The following is a 22,508-nucleotide window of genomic DNA, read 5'->3' on the forward strand; positions in this document are numbered from 1 at the left end:
GTTAATTGATTACTAATAAAACAATACATAGTTTTAATTATTGATTTATAAGATCACTTTACCAAATTCGCAAATTGTAACATATCGCTTTAACAGCAGCAAGTCCAACCTACATGTTCAACGTCAGCTTGAGAGGCCCACTGGTGGTCTATTAAAAGCCCAAGCCCATACAATCCAATAACACCGGGCTAATTGTCGCAAGGCTGCTTCTTCCTGCACCTTCATACCTTCTTCTCTCACCTTCATAGATTTTCGTATTTCCAAAAATGTCACTCTGTAATATTCTGGATTACATAATCTGGAAGTCTTTTTTCATATGCATGATTACTTTTCAGATTACATAATTCGGAAGTTTTTTTTAACTTCCGGATTATGTAATTTGGAAGTCTTTTTTCAAATGCGTTTCCAGATTACATAATCCGGAAGCTATTCTATGGGGTGGCACAAGAAGGATAAAAATGTATTTTCATGTTGTGTATGGAGGTGCCAGAAGAAGATATGGAGGTGCAGGAAGAAACAATCTTGTCGCAATGTTGAGTAGAACCTTGGCCCATTTCTGATATTTGAAATTGGGCTTAGAATTTGAGGTAGCCTTCATGATAATGAAAATGTTTGGATGTTTCAGTACCAAAATACAGTAATTATTCAGTGGTCACGATGAGTTAACAATTCATTTTGAAGTTCAGGTTATCTAAAATGACGAGATTTGAAATGGAAAAAGGAAAAGAAAAATGTTTTCCTCGTTAATTTATAAAGAGTTAAATTAATAAGATACTTTAATTCAAATAAAATGACAAAGAGATTGGGTTTGTTTTGCTTCCTCTTTCATTCTTTTTACTAGATAATTGACTGAAGTTACGTTATGTACTTTAACTTAAGCTATCACTACAATTACATTATTAAACTTTAAATGCAATCACTAATTAGTTGATACAAATTTTCAACTTTTTAGACACGGAGGATTTTTTTTCACACTTCTAATTTTCTCAACACATAAGAACTATTTCATATGACTTTTAATTTAATTATTATAAAAATCAATAATATTATTATGCATATAAATGATTAAATAATACAATAAAGATATTCACATTAATTTAAATAATTAATTATAGCAAACACAACTAATATCATTTGCCTCTTTAAATTTAAGTCTTATAATTCTTGTTTAAGGTGATCGCATTTCAATTTATTCGATACCGTCTCCTATCAAATTTCTCCTTTTATCTTTTCTTCAATTTCGATTGTTCTTCTTGGATATTCAAGAGGAGGGTTATCTGTAAGGATACTTCGACGCTCAAGTTAGATGAAGCTAATATAGAAAATATAGTTCAGGATTCAAAGTAACATCACTTTTCACTATGAAAGTTCATTCTAATTTATATTGTTCTAGTGGACTTTGACTTGTCAGAATGGATAAGTCAAACCCAATGGACGTTCAATCAAGCTTTATAATCCTTATTTGATATTAATGTCCTTAATTGATAATATAATTTGGACGTTAGTTTTAACCAAAAGATCGTTTGAACGATCGGTCATTCGAACTTTCGTGGTGTAATCTAATTTATTTTATGCTGTAAAAAAAAAGTAACAATATATTTTATTAAGGGTGATGTTATATAGAGTACTATATTTACCGATGAATAAATAGTAAATAGTTTTAAAATATAAAATACGTCTAATACTTAAAGAGAAGGAGAAAGAGGAAGCATATGAAGAATATGTGATTTATAAAGTAAAAATATAAAGAAAGAGGAGATAGATAGGCATGAAAAAGATAATGCATTCAGCAATTCAAAAATGCTCTGATCAACATCATTGCAACTTTTGAAAGTCTTTTCATCTTGGAAAGATTCCAAACATATAACTTCCACTAAGAAATTGGGTTGTCACTGTAAATATTTAGAACTCATCACAACCCTGTTTTGTTCTTCTGAAGTGCGGTTGGTTGGTGTCCAGAAAGAGACTACTGATACAACTTCTCAAGTTATCTCTTGTTCATTGCAAAAACCCATCCATGTATCAACCAATGCCCACATTCTTTGCACCAAAACAAACTCATTACACTTCAACAAATATATATTAAAACTCATACACATAGATATCACATTTAATACTGAAAACTTGCATGTTTTTCGTTGTTCTGGTTTCGTTCCAGTGTCATGTAACAGCACAGTTTTCAAATTGTGGACCCCGAAAATTCTTATGCCAGGGGTTGAACGTGAGGGTTGTGGAAAACATTAGGTTAAGTGAGATAATAAAAAATCTGAAAACATGAATCGCATGGGTAATTTTCAGTTTTACATTGTAGAAGTTGCAGTTTCTAGCTTAGGGCAATTCTCTTAGGATCTGTTTTTACAAATTATCGGAGAGTAAATATGTTAGACCGTCTAGAGCTATCATTGATTTCGTGGTATAACAGGATCCTAACACTTGACAGTGCAACGTGCTCTTGTTACATCACACAGTAGCTGGTTTTGTGTCGGCTCTTCATCATCTGCCATCACCTCCAACAGGTACAAGATCACTGCAGCATTAGTACTTTATATCATGCGTTTAATTCATGAGTTGAGTAATTTCACTGCAGCTAATTAAGCTAAATGTTTGCTTGGACTACAGTGTATAGAAAAGTGGATTTTAAAGGTAATTTATATAGTTTGTGTAATTGGTGAAGATGAGATTTTGAAAGGAGTGGTAAACAGTAGTGAACGTGCAAGTCATGAGTTGTGGCTTTCATTCTCTAATGACCTTTCCTTTTCAATTCCATCTTTTCTCATTATAAACCCATCATCTTCTTTACCACCTCTGCAAATTCAATTTCCAGATCTCCATTCACTTCAAAATTCATTTCCACCTCCACATCTACGATATACTATCTTTTCTCTTCATAATAAAATACTTGGAATTAAACATTCAGTTCACATATATTTATCAAGAAACACTAATAAGTCAAAATTGATTTTCGTTCTTTTCTATGGTAATATAGTCTCTCGTTCAGGAATCAAGTTCAATGACAGTTTATATATTCCCTCCTCCCTTCATCCTTCCAAACACCTTTTCAGAACAAAATCGTAACGAATCACCAACCTGCAAAGCAAATAATATCTCGAATACTGACTTGAGGACGAAACACATCTATAAAATGTTTGACCGAGGACTAATGGTTGTATAAATATTTCATTATGTGAAAAAAAAAAACATATTTAATCGTTTAATTTATTGTAATTATACTTCTCTTTATTTCTCCTAGATGTCACAATAAATACATATCATGTTGAATTCTCTGCTATAATTTTCTTTCTTGCACTTTTTCCTACTTCTTTTGTCCTTGACAAACTCTTTTTCTTTTCAATTATAATGTGTTGTTGAGGAAAGTTTTACAACATATTTAATGATGTTCTCATACTTATGGTGTCACAATAGCTAATCATTAAAGCCAATTTTCACATTTTACATATATCTTAATTAACCATTATTAATACATAGTTATGAATCTAAAGTAGTTCCACTGATGAGTCATTCTTATGACATACAAATTGTTATCATCGCAATAAGTAACTTTTCTCAACAATTATAACAATGTGTCTTTTGTCATCAACATAAATTGTTCCTATACTTTTATTTTTCTTAATAATTAAAGTTGCAAGGTCATCAACATGAATATTCCCGCCATTCCATAACTTTTCAACCTTATTTGCTTCATAACTTTTGCAAACCTTCACATATTTAAATAGAGGAGAAGTGAAAATAAATGATAAATCTTGAGGATTTTTTTTGTAAAATAAAGACTATCTCTATCCATATATATTCAGAGACAGTCTCTTATAAGTTACTTTTTTCTTTTTATTCGTAAAACTGACTATCTAATTTTTATTGTGTATTTTAAATATTAAAAGCTTATGAATTTTTTTTCAACGTTATAAATTATCACATTCATTTTTAATATTATTTTATGTACTATTCAATCAATATTATTTTAAGCACAGTAATCGAGTGGTCTACTATTAACATCATTACTACGTAATTAATTAATTTCAGAACTCTATACACTAAAAGTGATTTCTAATAAAGAAAAAACAATGGGATGATTTGGATTGATATTGTGAGTGGAATTTGGAAACATAAGAACTTGGTGACCTTCGACAGGGGTGTGGTAGATGCGTTCGAGGTACACTGGTACAGGTAAATGTTTGGTCTTAGATTTTTGCAAAGTCTTGTTGTAATTCCTTTACGTACCCCAGGGTTTTGAACCCAATGGATTAGATGAGGCTGATTGTTTAATGCTTTCTTGAGTTTGATTTGGTTGTTCCTTATTTAAGTTGGAAAGTGTTCAATGGTTGGAGGTTGGTAAGGCGCTAACTCTTTATGTATAAGGGTTAGACCACCCTGGAGTAGTTTTCATTTATTTATTTTTTATTGCTGATAAAAAAATAAAAAATATATATATATATATATATAATTTGTATGTTTACAGTTTGTTTTCATTTATTTTTTGACTATTTAGTAAGACGTGAAATTGGAGCAATAACACAATGAATAGATTGATCGAATTGAAGAAAAATGAGATTAGATTTTAGTTTGCACCCTAAAAAAAATTATTGTTTGCTATATATAGCTTCATTATTAATCATGGCATGTTTGCTTTATATATAAGCAGGGCCTACCATTGCAGTGCTAGTGACTAGGACCTCACATATAATGCAACGTATGCCAAACATGTTTCCAAATTTATATTTTTACAACAACAAGTTTAATTATTAAAACATGTAAACTTGTAATTAGTTAAAAAAAAATCAGGTTTTTCTTACGTTACATGCATGCATGTACTTACTAAATTATTAAGAGTATAGCCATGCAGTACATATTCTTTTTAAATAAAATAAGGAACACATGAAAAACAAAGTGGTAAAGTGTACGCTAAAAAAAATCATGAAATAGAAACCAATTTTTAGATACCGAAATAATTAGTTCCAATAGTAATTAAATTAGAGATCATTTCAAAAACTAAAAAAAAAGGTTTTTAAATTAGTTTATATTATTGATAAGTAGTTTCTAAATTAGTATCTAATTAACAACCAAGGTTTTAGAGACCAAATTTAGAAATTAAATAATTGGTAGTTAAAACCTTGGTTGCTAATTAGATACCAATTTAGAAACTATTTAACAATAATAAAAACTAATTTAGAAACCAATTTTCTTTTTAGTTTATAAAATGATTTAGTTACTATTGCAAATAATTATTTTGGTTTCTAAAAATTGGTTTCTATTTCATGATTTTCTTGTAGTGGTAATTTAGAATATAGTTTAATTTTTTTCACTTCACTCAAACTATAATACACTACAGGAAAATTATGAAATAGAAACCAATTTTTAGAAACAAAAAATAATTAGTTACTATAGTGACTAAATTAGAGACTATTAGACTAAACAAGGTTTAATTTCTATATTAGTTTCTATTATTGTTAAATAGTTCTAAATTGGTATCTAATTAACAACCAAGATTTTTGCTACCAAATTTAGAATATAAATAATTAGTAGTTAAAACTTTGGTAGCTAATTAGATAATAATTTAGAAACTATTTAACAATAATATAAATTAATTTAAAACTAATTTTCTTTTAGTCTTTAAAATAATCTCTAATTTAGTCACTATGACAATTAATTATTTTTTATTTTTAAAAATTGATTTCTATTTTATGATTCTCTTTTTAGGTGATAGTTTAATTCATAATAATTCAGTTTGCTTATTTGAGTATTCATTACAGCTTATTTTGGTTTTATGTTGTGTATTTTCATTTTTATTTGGTTAATTAATACAATTCATCTAAAATATGCTTAGTATTGATTTGATTAAATTATATATTATTTTAGAAGTTAAATAAATTATTAATATTTAAATTAGTTTTAAATAAATATTAATTTAAAAACTATTTATTAATAATATAAATTAATTCAAATATTAATAATTTTTTTACTCTTTAAAATTATATTTAATTAATATAATAATTAATTATTTTTATTTAATGATTTTTAAATATAAACACACAAAATTTTATTGGACCTTATTGTTTTCCAGGCTATCTTGTGATTAAAGATTACCCTAGAAGAACGTGGTTTGTAATTAAAGTAACATGGAGGAAAATTGAATTTGGAAACTTTTAAAAACCCTTGACATATATACATAAAGAAAAAAAAATTGTCAAAATTTTCAAAATTGTCAAAAATAGGGACACTCTTGTAAATTGTCAAAATTTTACTTAATAAAAAAATATATGACAACATATTTTAAATTTTATCTGATCCATTCCCATATGTTTGACAAGATGTGAATATTTGAACATGATGAGTAGTATTAATTAGTATTTAAATTTGGATAAAGTGTTGTCAATTCAAGAATATGAATCTCATGAAAGTAAGTGTGCATGTTTAGTTTTGTTACAACTCTATCAACAATTCACTGTGTTTGTGTCTTTTTATTAAGATATGCTTTTAATTATTTTTAACACTGTTGAGAATATTGAGAATGCAGGAGCTTATAATTATTGTTTTATGGAGGTGGATCCTTCATAAGTTAATGTTTATAAATGGTAGATGAAAATTGATGCGTGAACCAAGATTCTCTGTACATGTGCAGGAGCTATGACTTGGTCAACACTTGGTTTTCATCCATCATCATTAGCTCAATCTCAAATTACAATTATTCTATATCTTTTTTCTTTCAACAAAGTAGTAACTATTTCAAATAAAAATAATTCACTATCTCAAATTTATGGAGTCTCCTCGTATGTTTTTTCTTCTTTTCTGATTAGTGTCTTGACTCTTTGATGGGTAAGAGAATGATTTGTTAATTTTTTTTCAGAGATTTAGTCTTTTAGATGGGTTGACTTCGATTTGTTTTTATACGATTGAACCACCCTAAAATAGTTCACTTTTATTTATTTTTTATTGTTGATAAAAAAATATCTCAAATTTATAATATTCAGTGTAATTAAGAATAGGTATACGTGATATTTATCTTTTTATGATATGTTTTTTTATATATATCGAAATCTCCATCAAATATTTTTTTTATCTGACTTTATTATTGATTTAATTCAATAAATACAATAATTTATACTTATATTAATATTATTTATTAAAAAAATCGATAGAAGACCGTTTATCTACTTATTCGAACTTACACTAAATAAAAAAAATTAAAAAAATTTGAGGTCTCTACTTTGCGACCAGAACTAGGAGTCTTTGAAAAATGAGTTTCATGTGCAATAACTTTTCTAATGTCGGAAAATTTAAGTTTGGAAAGAAAGCAAGTCGATAATACAAAAATGAACCCTCCCATTTTCCAAAAGGAAAAGCACAGAAACATTAAAGTAGAACAAAAAGTTCAAAGAAAATGAAGACAACATACAACTCAACAATTCACTGCATTGAAGTAATATTATCCTTTCTCCTATCATTAAATTCATAAAAAGTTACTTAAATTAAACATTTTATTTTTTTATAAAATATAAATTTAATCAATTCAATTATTGCATGTCATATTTTTATTGATTTGATCATGCATAAAAAAATTCTTACAAATTTAAAAAAATTATTACATCGCTTAAATTTAAGGTATATATCATATTTAAAATATGTAAATATTACTAGAGAATATAACTGTACAAAATAAATTATATGAAAATCGATGAATTTCATTATTAAAACATTTAAAACATATATAGTGATTATTTTTTATATGATATAATTTTTTCTAGTTTTAAAAAAATTACAAAAATATACATGTCATATTCATGCAATGGTATAGAAAATAGAAAAAGGAATTTCAATAACACTTGATATTTTTTTTCAAACTATTGGTAAAATATGTTTGTAAATACATATTTATTAATGAGGATAGATAAATATTACTAAAGCAATTACATTATAGTAATCCTTTTATTAATACATATAACATTTTATAATGCGTTGATATTTGACAAGAAAAAAGTGATGTTAATAAAAATTTGAAACAATTTATTACGTAAAATAAGGTAGTAACAAAATTTGAAAAACTATCTTTTTCGTGTAACTTGTAATTTTTTTGGACAATACAAATTTGTTATTATATATGTTATGAATGGTTAACCATTTTTTAATACATCTTGTGTCAATGAGATGTTATAAATTTAATTATAAATGTTATAAAAAAACTAGTAATTATCAATCTATTTTGTTGAAGACTAAATTGATAATTATTAAATTAACTTAAACAATGTTAGAGATCTAATTAATTTTTTATGAACCATTTATATGATTGATTGGAAAAAACCATATTAAAATATGATAACATTATTATCATTACAAGAAAATTATAAAATAGAAACCAATTTTAGAGACAAAAAATAATTAGTTGCTATAGTAACTAAATTAGATATCATTTTAGAAACTGATTTTTTTTAGTTTCTAAAATAGTTTTTATTATTGTTAAATAATTTCTAAATTGGTATCTAATTAGCTACTAAGGTTTTAACTACCAATACCCATCATTTATATTATAAATTTGGTAGCAAAAACTTTGGTAGCTAATTAGATACCGATTTAGAAACTATTTAACAATAATAGAAACTAATTTAGAAATCAATTCTTTTAGTCTCTAAAATTATCTCTAATTTAGTCACTATAACAATTAATTATTATTTTTTATCTAAAATTGATTTCTTTTGATGATTTTCTTGTAGTGTATGAATATTAAACTTTGTCATGAAATACTGAATGTAATTAATGATAGATCAATATTGGAAGTTGTTGGAAGTGTGAATTTAATAAATTAATTAGTGATTGAAAAAGAATTAGAAAATAGAATAATTTGATTGTATTAATGAAATGAGATATGTTTAAATTAGATTTGTGTGATGTTTTTAATGTAGAGTTGTGTAAGAAAGAGTTTATAGTGGGAGAAAAAGAAGAAGTTATAGTTTATCCGTTGAGGCAGTTGTTTAATTAAAGCAGTGAGAAGCTTTAAAGAAGGCGTGGGGAGCATCTGGGACACAACATCATCATCATCGTATTAAAGTTATTAAGCTCTTTTTCTCATCATTCCACCAAACACACACAAAACCTAATTCAACATTTCTACACTTATTTTATTCAACCATGCCCCAAAATTATTATCAGAACACTAACGCTTTTTTCATACCTTCTTTTCTAAATTTTTATGTTGATATCACCCCTTCTGGGAAATCAAATTAATAATTAACCACTCAAACTATTTCTAATAACATTTGCACCACCCTTTTTTTTCCCTCTTTGCATTCCTCATACAAATTGTATTTGTACCGATCGAGATAGTATGATATCTCGAGGTCTAACACTCGATCAGGGTTGACCGATACAACAAAAACCATTGCATCCAAATAGAAGATTAATGAGATTAATCAATGATCAATCATTAGGTAATATACTTGTACCGGTCAGATCCCGGACGACCGAATCAAATAACATTTACAACACGTAATAAAGAAGTAGTTACAACTACAACTAATGTTGAATAAGTCAAATACACACTCCGAAATACTTGAGAAATATCTCAATGTAACAATGGAAATTGACTAAACCGAAAGATACAATTCCACGATATCAAGGAGCCACTACGCATGTTTGTTATGAACGGGCTATCCAGCCCACACAGAAGGGGGTCCATAAGTCAACCTATAAGTAGAACTCCTGAGGTGGAGATAGGTACGTTTTTCAATATCTCACAAGAACTCACCTTAATCCTAGCACTGACTTGAACGTCGGAGTGCAATCACAGGTACCTCGACCAGCGGAGCGTCTACAGAGAAAGAAAGAATCTTGAAGAAACTCGAAGACAACCGACAAGTCAACAAATTGTGTACCCAGCGGACAAGTATTTCTTGGGCCCCCTACTCCATACAGATATAACACTCTTAATCATGATTGAAAACTCTAATCCGGTCCAATAACAAAGGGTGCATGATAATAATACAAATAGGCACAAATTCCAAAAACCAGGTACGTGATCATCTAGTACTAATAGCATCGAATGTTGAACACTAAATTCTCACTCGAACGTTTGAGTGTTTTTTGCAGGTACCATCCGAGTGAGGAGTTCATGGAGACAGGAGTGGAGAAGTGCAAGAAGGAGGAGGCGACCATTTCTAGAGAAAAGGAGAAATGGTAGACCGATCGACCGACCGAAAAAGAAGACAATAGTTCTCTTGATTCCAATCACATTGAAGAACAATATTTATATGTTTTTTTATATAATAAAATGGAAAACAAAATATGAAACATAAAGAGAAAAAAAAAAGGTATTAGGTAAGATCAATGCTACACAAACATAAAGGAAAAAAAAGTGTCCTAAAAGTGCGTTGTAGAAATAATACAATTCTCCTTTTTATCTATGTCCGTTTAAATTTGGAAGACAATATTGAAGTAATACATAAACAGTTATGAGATGTGATTGAAAAAGTTGAGAAAAGAAAAGTGAATATAGGATATTGTGAGATTAATGCAAGTACTTGAGATATTTATCATAAATAAATACATTGCTCTTTTTTGGCGAAGTGCATGTAAGATGTTTGTTAGTTAAAAGTTGAGAGATGTACAAGTATAGGAAGTAGGAAAAATTGATTAAATGTAGTCATAAGTGGGGCAGAATCCATGTGTGTGCAATGTACCAAGTCTTCAATTCAATTAACTTAAAAAGAAACAAGTTTTGAGTGGTGGAAACTAATAATTGATGGAAATAATAGCTGCTTCTTTCTGCTTTACACACACAAATTTGTTAGGTTTCTAAAATTAATACCTTATTATGGTGGGTGTGGAGGACACTATCAACCTCAATTTTGGACAATATTAGATACTTCTTGCTTTTTCAGTTAACCAATTCTTCAATCATGCCTATGCTACTTTTTTTCCTTCTTTATTTTTTCACAAATTATATAATTATTAGCACTTCATTTCTTTATCTTCAAAGTTTATGCATAAAGAAAGTTTACCATAAACATAATTTATATGATGAAAGGTATGGAAGATTTTGTATCGATTTCATAATATATATAAGTGAGTGCAAATTTATTTTTTCAGTCAGTTTTACAAGATTGAATTAGATCTAAAATTTATTTTCTAATAAAAAAATATATAAAATAAAAAATAATATATAAATGAGTATAAATGAAGATTGACTTGAAATCTAATATAAGCATAAAATACTTTAAAAAGGAGAAAAGATAACATACACATAAATAAAAAATATATTGCTGACTAAATAATTAACTATGTTTTTAGCCTAATTGATATGGCGTAAAAGATTTTAAAAAAATTCGTTTGAAAATTAAAAAAAAACTCATAGATGTTTTTTTATTATAAGAATAAAACGAAATAATAAGAGTATTAATAAGAAATAAAATTATTTTATTTTTTTACTTTTAGTTCATTTAATTTTCTTCTTCTTTTTCAAACGGAGCGTAAATGTATTTTTGCATCATTATACGTTAAACAGAGTTTTTAAGAAAAAAATTTAATTTCATTGGTAGCAAATAAATTATCTTTATCTTAACTAAATTTAATTAAAATGTATGAAGAGTGTAAGTTTTTTTTATACTATTATTCAATCACATAATATATGCATGCAAGTATGCTTATCTTTATAATATTATATCTGCCTCATTTTAATTTTTTTCTATCTTGAATTATTAATTTGTCACTTTAGAATATCATGAAGTATTAAGTACTTTTTTTAATTCAATAACACCTTTATTAATATTCCAAATTTTAATCCGTAATACACTAGGCAATATATCTGTTGACTACTTCCATAGTAAAGAAGGTATTTTAGTCAACATAATATTATTTTAAACTATTTTTTTTAAAAATTAATCATTTCATTAATATATATATATATATATATATCAACTTAAACGATAAATAAAAGAAATAATTAATTCAAAGTCATGCTCAAAAACAGTTTTGGCTGATTTTTTTCACGGCATAAACATGTTTAGACTCTGTTTATAAAATCGTTATAAAATTTAATAAAATTCGCAAATGATGTAAAATATTCTTACTATAAACAAATTACAGTCATTGTGACATTATGATAAGTTTATTATTTTGCATAATAATTAGTTTGAAATGTTTTACATTTATAATATATAACAATTAAACATTATTTTATTTAAGTAAACAAATTTAAAAGCAATATTAATATATATTTTTTAAAAAGTAATTAAGTAAAATTGGGCGAGAGTTGAGTTTTGGTCAAACCTAGGTAGGAAGACTAATGATTTGGGGTCAGTTTGTTAGCAGTTAGTGGTACACAGAAATAAATAAATAAATAAATAAAAAATAAAAAATAAAAATAAGGTTTTAAAAAAATATTAGAATCTCTCATATACTCTTATAATTGATTATAAAAGGTAAAAATAAGAAAAATAAAGAAACATAATGTTTCCATGAGAGAGAGAGACAGAAAAGACATTTTAATTTATGAAATGATATGAAAAAGGTTTTGGTGTGTGAAAAAACAAAAACAAAAAGAAAAACAAAAAGAAAGTGAACGCGATGGCCAACAACTGAACCCCGTTTTGTCCCCTAACAACCCTATCGTGTGATCTACACCGTCCGATCTCATCTTCCCACTTTCGGATCTTCACAATTATTAGAGTAGGATACGCGCGTGGATGAATTGCACCGCCACTGTTCCTCTTTAACCGCACACACTTCCACCTTATAATAATTATTAATTCCACTTTTTTTTCTTTATTTCACTCTCCTCTTCCACTGTCGCTCCAAATCCTTATACTACTACTAATAATAATAAATAATAATAAAAATAAATAAAAACACCCTTTAGAAAAGAAAAAAAAAAGAGAAAAAAACGGTTTTGTTTTCCTTTTTATTGTGGCACTGCAGAGGAAAAAGTTGACCAGAAAAAGAGCAGCGAATGTTGTTCTGTGCATCAACAAAACCAGCTTCTGCCACTTGCTGTCAGTATCACACCATAACTGCTGTTGTTCAAGCTTCTGACTTGCTTCAAAATTCTCTGTTGTTTCGTAAATTTATCTACATATAGAGTATATACCATACAGTATACTCCACGTTGCATATTTGGGATACTTTCATCTTCTGTTTTTCATGTCTAGAGCATTGGAACAGGATTACATAGGCTTGGCAGAGAAACCGTCAATGGACGGAGCTTCTGACAAACTATCTTCTTCTTCTTCTTCATCATCATCATCTTCTGTGGATGCTAAAACCTCATCACTCAACTTGAAGGAGACAGAGCTGAGGCTTGGTCTCCCTGGTTGCAAGTCCCCAGAGAGAAAATCTGGTGCTGGACTCTGTCTTTTTGGAACAGAGTTGCAGAACAAGCATAATGTTTGTTCAGTTGCGAGCCCTTTGAAGGCTGGGGCTAAGAGGGGCTTCTCTGACGCTATTGACACTTCTTCTGGGAAAAGGGGTTCTTCTGTCACTGATGGATCTCAAGGAGCTGCTTTGTTCTCTCCCAGAGGGGGCATTGTTGGGAAGCTTCTTATTGGTTTAGACACTCAAACTAATAACACCTCCATCAAAGAGGTTGGTGCAGTTCCTCAATCTGACAAACCGGTTCAGGAAAATAATGACCAGGTTGCTGCAACAAATGCTCATGCCAGTGCTCCTGATGCCAAGTATGCTTGTTTGCATCCTTCTTGTGTTTGTATTATTTCTCTGTTTTCTAATCCACATGTTTTGCTTTTTGCTTAAAATAGCTTGAGTTACATGTCTTGGTTTTGTTGAAAGATATAGCAATCCGTGAAGCTAGAATTGTCTGTGCAATAACTTGTTTTACCTTCTCATGGAGGATTTGAATTGGCAAGCATGAACGAGAGATTAGCCTTTTGAAATTTGGTATTAATTCTGTTAGACTCTCTTATACCTATGATAAAAAAAACATATTGAACTTTCCCTCTGCCAGATGTGGTTTTAAAGCTTTTGTAAACAAACTGTGTGATTAGAAGTTTTCATATTTTGAGTCCCTGTGTTCAGTTAGATGTTGTTTCTAATGCAAAACGTGAAGTGGCTGATGAATTTTTTCCTTTGTGGGAAAGTTTTGGTTGGTGCTAATGAAAATGAACACTTTGGAACAGGGCACAAGTTGTGGGGTGGCCCCCAATTCGATCTTTCCGAAAGAACACGATGGCATCTAATTTGGCAAAAAACAATGATGAAGGCGAGGGAAAACCTGGTTTTGGTTGTCTCTATGTAAAAGTCAGTATGGATGGTGCCCCTTATCTTAGAAAGATTGATCTCAAAACCTATAACAACTACATGGAACTTTCTTCAGCTCTTGAGAAGATGTTCAGCTGCTTTACCATAGGTACTACCTCTACCTTCTTTAAACTCTCTCCTTAGCTACTTATTTTCATTTTTCACAGACCCTTTTTTGTATGTTTCTTAGTTCGACTTTTAAAGGCTTATAGTATCTGTAACGAATTGATTAACACTAAAATCTGTATGCTAAATATCAATAATGAAATTTTAACATTTGTGTAGTTTACCAGGCAAGAAAGAGCGTAAGCTACTTCTTTAGCCATAATATTTCCCTTTTGAAATTCTGCATAACCACTTTGCACCCTAACATTTTCTTATTCATAAAATTAGGTCAATGCAATTCTCCTGGACTTCCTGGGAAAGATGGACTAAGTGAGAGCTCTTTGAGGGATCTTCTTCATGGATCTGAATATGTTCTTACATATGAAGATAAAGATGGAGACTGGATGCTTGTGGGTGATGTTCCTTGGGAGTAAGTTATTTCTCCTCTTGCCATGATTATAATTTTTATAATCATGCTTTGGTATAATTTTGTTTTTTTTCAATTCTGATAGTACAGTGGTTGAACTTGTTAAAATTCTCCTTTGTTAATGCAGGATGTTCACTGATTCATGTCGGAGACTAAGGATCATGAAAGGCTCTGAGGCAATTGGGCTAGGTATGTCTTTTTTCTTTTTTAAAGCATGCATTTACATGTGCACTAATTTCCAGTTTTGAAGTTTAAACTCTAGGCTCTTCTGAGCAGGTTGTACAGCTATTCTCTTGGATGAATTCCTGCATATTATGGGCACAACTGATTGAAAATAATAGAAGAATTTTTGTTAGCTAGTTAAATGTTGTGTTGAGATTTGTTTTAGTTGTGTTTATGCTCATACTCCTCTGCAAACATATAATCTTTTCATCATATATTGGAATGCAAAATTGCCTAAAAGATGTTCTGAATTGTCTTGATTGCAGCTCCAAGGACCATGGAGAAATCTAGAAGCCAAAACTAATGCAGCAAAACCCGTTATACCAAAGCGGGGTATTAACTGAAGCATATAAAAACATACAAAGGCTTTCCACTGTATGATTCTGTTCAAAATCAAAAGCATATGTTATTCAGTGTCTCAGTTTTTGTGCATTAATACTCATGACAACTTTTATCAGTAGAATTCAACTGGAGACATCCAGAAAATATATACACATATTTTGTTTGTTTTTCTGTTTTGTGCATCTTTGGATTCTAGTTGCTGTATAAAATAATTGTTTGTTGTGTTTTTCATTCCCTATATCTATTCTGAATTTTCTTCATGTATTTGCTTTAAATATACATACTAAACATTTGTATTTCGATATTAAAATGGTAATAAACGTACCTCTTCGGCTTATGAGACGTGCCCTCGCGTGGTTCACCAATCTTTCAGAAACTACGACCACATCTGCGTATTACTGCTACGTTGTCATAAATTGTTTAATACTCCATCTATGGGCTTTGGCTTCTAATTTCTCGCAACTTTAATCAAGAGGTTAGAAATTTAATTGTCATACACATGTAAATATTTTCATATCATTAATTAACAGAAAAACTTATTATTTCCACTAAAGTCTTTATTGAACTTCTTTACGTGCTTGATCCAATTGATGATTAAAGGGGTCAATGTTTTTATTCTTGTATAGAGGGTCAATGTTTTAATAATCAACATTCTTTAGTTTTACACGATAATCAATATTCTTCAGTTTTACACCTTTATGTCTTAAAAGGACAAAATTATGATGAAACTCTAAGTTTTAAAGGGAACTCATCTTAACTAATTTAAGTCATTTGGAGAATGAAAAAATGATTTCAAATACAAATCCTCATTCCTTTAATTTTCTACTCGAAGATTTGTTTCAATACAACCAATAATCCAACGTCTCTTAGAAATCAAGGTTAAAAACAATTTAAATATATATTCTTTCCTTAATTCTTATATATCTTTTAAGTACAAAATCGTGATAAAATTTCAAGATTTAAAGTGAATAATATCTCAAATGCTAATTGACTGTAATAGTGTTATCTTAATGAACAGGTTAGAAACAAAAATAATAAAGTTTTGATAGAAAGAATTTCTATGACCAACAGAAAGTTAATGATACAAGGGTTAAGTTGTCTTATTTAGCTAAGAGATAGATTTAAAATCATTCTAACTTGAGAAATATGCAGTTGATGAAAAGTTTTGAAATTTTACTTTCAAACATGATTTGCCAAATCCCATTATGTTTAAAACTTTGCTCAATTACATAATATTCGACTCAAATTACACTAGTTTTGTAAAAGAAAAAGATTTATAATATCTCTTATCTTATCCATCACATATATTATCGATCAAGGGCTAAGCTGCCTCAGGATGAGGGCCATTGCATCATTCAAGATCTTGCTAGCTACAGAAGATTAATTGGGAAGCTACAATGGCTGACTTATCTACCACAAGATCTACATGTGGTCTTAACATCCCACTAATTAGTTCAAGAACAACACACTGGTTGGTTGGCTGGTTCGACGTAGGTTGGTTTATGAGAATAATGTTTTTATAAGCAAAGAGAATAATGTTTGTATGATCAAAGAAGATTACAACGGAAGACGGAATATACGCCAAAGAGTGGTAGTTTGACGATGGAATGTGTGGTGGTTCAACAACAGATAGTGACTGGTTCAAAAGGACAGTGTCTTGCAACGGAGTAAACATGAAAAAGAAAGAGAAACCGGTGGTTGTTCGACGACAAATAGTGTTTGGTTAGACGCTGCAAAGGAGTAAACATGAAGAAGAAGAAGAAGAAGAAAGAGAGAACCACACACGTTGAAGATGCATTCGTGTCGGAATTGTGACATACAGTTTCAAAAAGGCGTTTATGCTTCTTAGGATTTTACTATGAAAATTGGATATAAAACAAACGTACAAAAGTTAGATTTACTCATATGACGGCCTAGAAATTGGTAAAGTAAGTTCCGACCAATGAGAACAATGGCAACCAACTTACGTGAACAAGTGACAAAACCAAATTAGAAAGAATCCATCATTGAGTAAGGATAACTTAACTTTAATTTTCAGAAGTAAACGGACAAGAAGAATTAAGAAAACTACATCTTAAGCCAAATCAGGCAGAAGAATCTATTCATGCATAATACAGGTACAAAACTTCCTTCTACTATATCATATCCTTGTCTAGGCAACTCTAAATTAATGTTCAGATATCTGTAAATAAACCATCTGAGTGTATCCATTAAATACAGATTTGTCAAGGTTGGCCAAACCTAGCCTTTGGAACAAGCCATACCGACCATCTTCAACAATAGGAGTGGGTGCACGAGCAGGATCATACCTGGTCTGATGGGTGAGGGAAGGACCAGCAACCGGAGGTAGTTCCCAGTAAACATCAAGAATAGATTCAACATACCGGCTATTCTGGAAATGTTGTGCATAAGATAGTGGCTTATTACTATGATTAAAATTATCCCGCATATGGCCTCTAACTCCCCACCATGCCTCACCTGGCCCACACAGTTCTTCAATATCAACTGCTTTCTCCCATAGTTTCTTCCTCTTTGACCTGATCCTAGCTTCATCACTGTCTTCAAAGCAACTGTGCCCCCCACCTAAGATCAAAAAGAGAAAAATAAAAGTGAATTTCTATATATGGAACTAGGACCAAGGAGGGAAATTGTTCTCTTTATGAATCATTTTTAAAAAGTAATGAGATTTGATAGTGTTATATATATAAATAATAGAAAGTAATTTACCATGACAACGATTTACAACTTTTTTATTTCAGCAATGTCTAAGAAATGGTTTTTAATTTGGATTTGCATAGTTGCAATTGTATATTTATTATGTTTTATGATTTTTTTTACACCAACGAAATACTTTCCAACTGGATGGTGCCCTTACTAAAGCAACATTGCAAAAATTTTGTAACCAAAACCATAATTTGAGAAAGTTTTTTAGTATAGCAATCACTTTTCTAGTAATAACTCTAGGATACAATTCCACATTTTCTGCTGCTTTCCCGAATTATCTTGTGTTTCTAAGCCCTCAATTTATCTAATAGAACATCTCAGCCCTTCAAGTTAAATATTTAATTAGTCTAGCCAAAAACCATCAATAATAGATAATTGAAACATATCTAGACTTTGTAAATAAGTCAAGAGGAAACCCAACACTGATGAGTGTCTACAACACGAGTTACATAATCCTTATTGAAACAAATAAAATGAAGTATAACAATTCTAGAAAGTGAGAGTTTACATACCTCTAATATAAGATTGATCACATATCTGTCTTAATGAATAATGATCACCAGTACCAGTGTCATAATTATCCTCAAAGACAAGATGATGAAACCCAGCTTTCAAAGCTTGTTCAATTCTGCCCAGGACATATATAAAATATGATAATACTAATCAATAACAGTCTCATCAGAAATCCTCAACTATAAAATTTTGCTTCTCAAAGATACTGTAAGTCACCTTTTCAATTCATTCTGATGGTCATCAAAAAATATAAGAACCCTACTAAGGTCCAAAATCCCGTGATTTTTCATCACTTTGGGCCAGTCAACACTTCCAAAATCCACAAAGTCCTTTCCAGCATAATATGTGCAATTCCCATCAACATAGGCCGGTCCCTTTTTCAGGTACTTTTCAGGATGCCTAGGCGAAAGAGAAATAATTGGAGTGTCTGGCATAGCCTGCCGCAAAACCCAAGTTGAATGTCCCTTGAAAGCACCACTCTCGATCATCAGATCTGGCTTCAGCCAGTGGGCAATAAACCAAAGGCCAAAGCTGTGGTCAAACCCCATCCCATACATGTTGTTCTTGATTGGCCGGGTTTCATATACAGGAACAAACTCCTCTAGCCCCTTGAGCAAATCTTTTGATGTCCATTCCACAGTTTTACCATGTTTCGATCTGCCTTTACCAAGGATAAGCTTATAAGTATCCAACAACAATTCAATTGCACGAGTTCATGATTTCAAAATTAAAAGTAACAATTTGAAACTAACAGCGTTAACATTAAAAATCAACATTTCACTCCCAATTCCAGAGTGTTCAAAAGGACATGCTTGTTCATAAAATATTATTTTGGCGACAAACACTTTACAAATTTCTGTTACCTAATAACAATGGCATAATTCGAAATCCCCTTGTTCTCCTACATCACCCACCTAATCCTCCTCCTCCTTTTCTGTAGTCAGTATTGAATGTTGTTCATATTTCTAAGACATTAAATGCATTTACTCCTTTATTTCTATTTTTTTATTAGAAAAAATATAGAAAGATTTGTAGGAAGCTATAGTGGAGATACCACATTGACTACTGATGTGTTTATAAGTGAAGAACAACCCTCACTTCATAAGTTAGTTTTTTGAGAGTGATTTACACTTAGATTTAAATTTTAAAATAGTATAAATGTCTGTCTTAATAGTTGACGTAGAGCACATTGGGCCACCGAATATCGGGACATTATCATATCACTCGCAAATTGAAGTCCTGAGTGAGGGACTGAGTTAGAGATCCTAAAGTGATGCGGTAAAAATTGTGTTAAGTGGGTGAAAAATTCAAAATTCTAAGATGTAATAAGGAAACGTTTTATTGGAAATTACAACATTTATTCGTAACAACATTCCTTTTATTGATTTCTTAAGGATTTAACTTAAGACCAATGGTTAGCAGAATTGATAATTCAATGAAAGCACAACTACATTACAACCTGTGAACAGCTGGGAAGTTTAGCATACACTTCCCCACGGATTGGAATTCGTCAGTACTATGATCCAGAACAGAGAATTAAAGAACAACACAATCAATTCAAGGATCCGGAACCGGAACTAGAAAATTAACGCAGCATTTAATTTCATTTATTTACTTCTTATCTTTCACATCTCGGAAGCAAGAACTACTTCCCCCAGGCTCCAAACGAAACGGAAAAAACGGCGAAAGAAGAGATCAGATCAGCGCAAAGAGACTTACAGCAGGGCACGCCGAGGGCTCCGAAATCGGAGTCGAGGCCGTCGAAGTCGAAGAAGGAAGTGCGAGAGACGGGGCTGTAGGAGGAGGAGATGCAGACGAAGCCGCGCGAGGTGAAGAGGAATGAGAGGGAGAAGAAGAGGAAGAGGGAGACGACGATGCAAGGGAGGTAGAAGGAACCGGAACCGGCGATTCGGGCGAGGTAATTGGAGGCTCGGGTGGTGAGACGGAATAAAATGTGTTGGTGCTTTTTGGTCTTGGATTCATCGGCGCCACCGCCAGCTTCGGCGTCGCCTTCGGCGTAGGGGCTAACGCGGCGGGAGGAGAGCGTGCGCTCCAACATTGAGGGGGCGGAGAGATTGGGATGGCGGTGCGTTGGGGTGGGGCTCTGTGCCTGTGAGGCTGGTCGAGGAGATGACATTCTTATTCTTTCTTTTTTTTCTTACTTATTTTAATAACCTTTTTCTCACACACTCCCTCGCTTTTACTTATTAGTCCTTTTCAAAAATTAAATAATACCATTTTTCTAAAACAAATCACTAACGTCAGATTCATGTTTTGTAGACACGTATATGAATAATATACGAAAATACGTGGAAAAGATGATGGATACAAATCTTTATATTATATGTATTGGTATGGTCGACTGACATCATGACGTGTCTCGGTCTTTTTATCTGAGATGACCGAGACATACGCTGATGTGTTTCAGTCTGTCTGGCTGAGCTGGCCAAGACACCATACATGGTCAGGCCGACCGACACGTATAACTATTAACGCTAAAATCAAGGTTAGTGAAGTTAAACTATCATTAAGGATTAGGTAATACAACTCTAAGTGTGATTCATTCCACTAATTAGACCTAATAAGGTAAGTCCATTAAAATAATATAAATAGCACATATTCCAAAGAGAAATGTATGTCATTTATTACTGTGCACCTACCCGAGTGCCGATCACCCGCTTTACTGACTTGAGCGTCGAAGTGTCTTCTGCAGGTACCTCCTCATTTAGCATTCATCCGAGACCGAGAGACGAAGGAGAAGCACGAAGGTGGGAAGGATTCCAGTGAAGCCCTAGCGACCTGCCCGACCGAAGGAGGAAAACGAATACTTCAATAGTTTTCTAGGTCTCATCTCCTAACAGGAACATTGTACAATTATAAATTATATAAATTGATACGGAAAGATGTTTCTTCGAACTGGTTCAAAAAGATTTGTTTCTTATTTTTGTAATGATAATAAAAATTTAAATAATAAGTTTGAGTTTTTAAAAAATTGATGTATTTTTTCTTTTTAAATCTGGGTTAGAACCGGTTAGAATTGTCAGTTTTCAACAAATATTTTTTTAATTGAACAATTTATCGATAAATGTCGTATGAATATCCATATCCGACGAACACACAGTTACGATGATCAATGTCCAATATGTGACACAGATACACCATTTAGTACACGTGTCTGAGTCTCATATGTTGTGTTCTATGCAATGTAATTAGAAATTATTGAAAAATTAAAATCAAAATCAAATTTTTAATTAGTTTGAATAAAAAAAATTGTGGCAGAATTTGTAGGAATACAAATAGTGAAAGCATAGTACTTTGATTTATTCCTTATTTGATAAAGAAGGGACGAAAACAATGGTGAGCAAAGGCAAGAATACTAAAACAAATTGCAAAGGAACCCAAACCGTTATAAATTCTTCTTCTTCAATACACATAGCGTATTCCAATTATCCCATGGTGTGTTTGGGAGCTCTGTTTGGATGCAAACGCTCCAATTCCTTCGTAGCCTATCTTCTGTCAGCTTTGGTCTCCGTTTCAATTCTCTGCGTTTTGCGTTTGCTATGTTTCGGCGTTTGCCGGTCACTGAAAAGGTGGAGAGCTCATAATCCAAACAGCGCCTTAGAAACGCAACCACACAGCACAATTACAACGCATGCTCAATAGATTCTTCTTCTACCAAGAACACACTTTGTAGCTCTTTTCATGTATTTTTCGCTCTAATCTCTGTACAATTACTTGTTCTTCTGTTTCTAACAAACCAAACTGCATTTCTAAATTATTTGGCTTCTTTGATTAATGTTGTCGGTCGTTAATTTTTAAAACATGTTATTCTTTTATCAAATTTAGCTTCTTTTTTTAAGAAAAAGTGTCTCTATGATTCTGATTCTATGTGCTACTTTTAATTATTTGATTGCGCATATGT

General features: G+C 31.0%; 2 protein-coding genes across 2 annotated transcripts; one reads left to right on the top strand and one right to left on the bottom strand.

The window, feature by feature from the left end:
- Positions 1-12,871: 12,871 nt before the first annotated feature.
- Positions 12,872-15,580, top strand: LOC137835947 (auxin-responsive protein IAA17-like). The gene is made up of 5 exons (XM_068644711.1): positions 12,872-13,673; positions 14,133-14,362; positions 14,647-14,788; positions 14,913-14,974; positions 15,274-15,580. Exons 1-5 carry the CDS (start codon positions 13,141-13,143, stop codon positions 15,309-15,311), a joined length of 1,005 nt encoding a protein of 334 aa, XP_068500812.1. The 5' UTR covers positions 12,872-13,140; the 3' UTR covers positions 15,312-15,580.
- A 1,775-nt stretch (positions 15,581-17,355) lies between these two features.
- On the bottom strand, positions 17,356-20,777 carry LOC137835948 (uncharacterized). Its single transcript, XM_068644712.1, has 4 exons — positions 20,306-20,777; positions 18,803-19,247; positions 18,586-18,701; positions 17,356-17,932 (listed from the first exon to the last, which is right to left on the bottom strand). The coding sequence occupies exons 1-4, from the start codon at positions 20,721-20,723 to the stop codon at positions 17,517-17,519; spliced, it is 1,395 nt and encodes a 464-aa protein (XP_068500813.1). The 5' UTR covers positions 20,724-20,777; the 3' UTR covers positions 17,356-17,516.
- Between the last annotated feature and the right edge of the window lie 1,731 nt (positions 20,778-22,508).

Source organism: Phaseolus vulgaris, chromosome 5 (genome assembly GCF_000499845.2).
Source record: "Phaseolus vulgaris cultivar G19833 chromosome 5, P. vulgaris v2.0, whole genome shotgun sequence".
NCBI classification, from domain to species: Eukaryota; Viridiplantae; Streptophyta; class Magnoliopsida; order Fabales; family Fabaceae; genus Phaseolus; species Phaseolus vulgaris.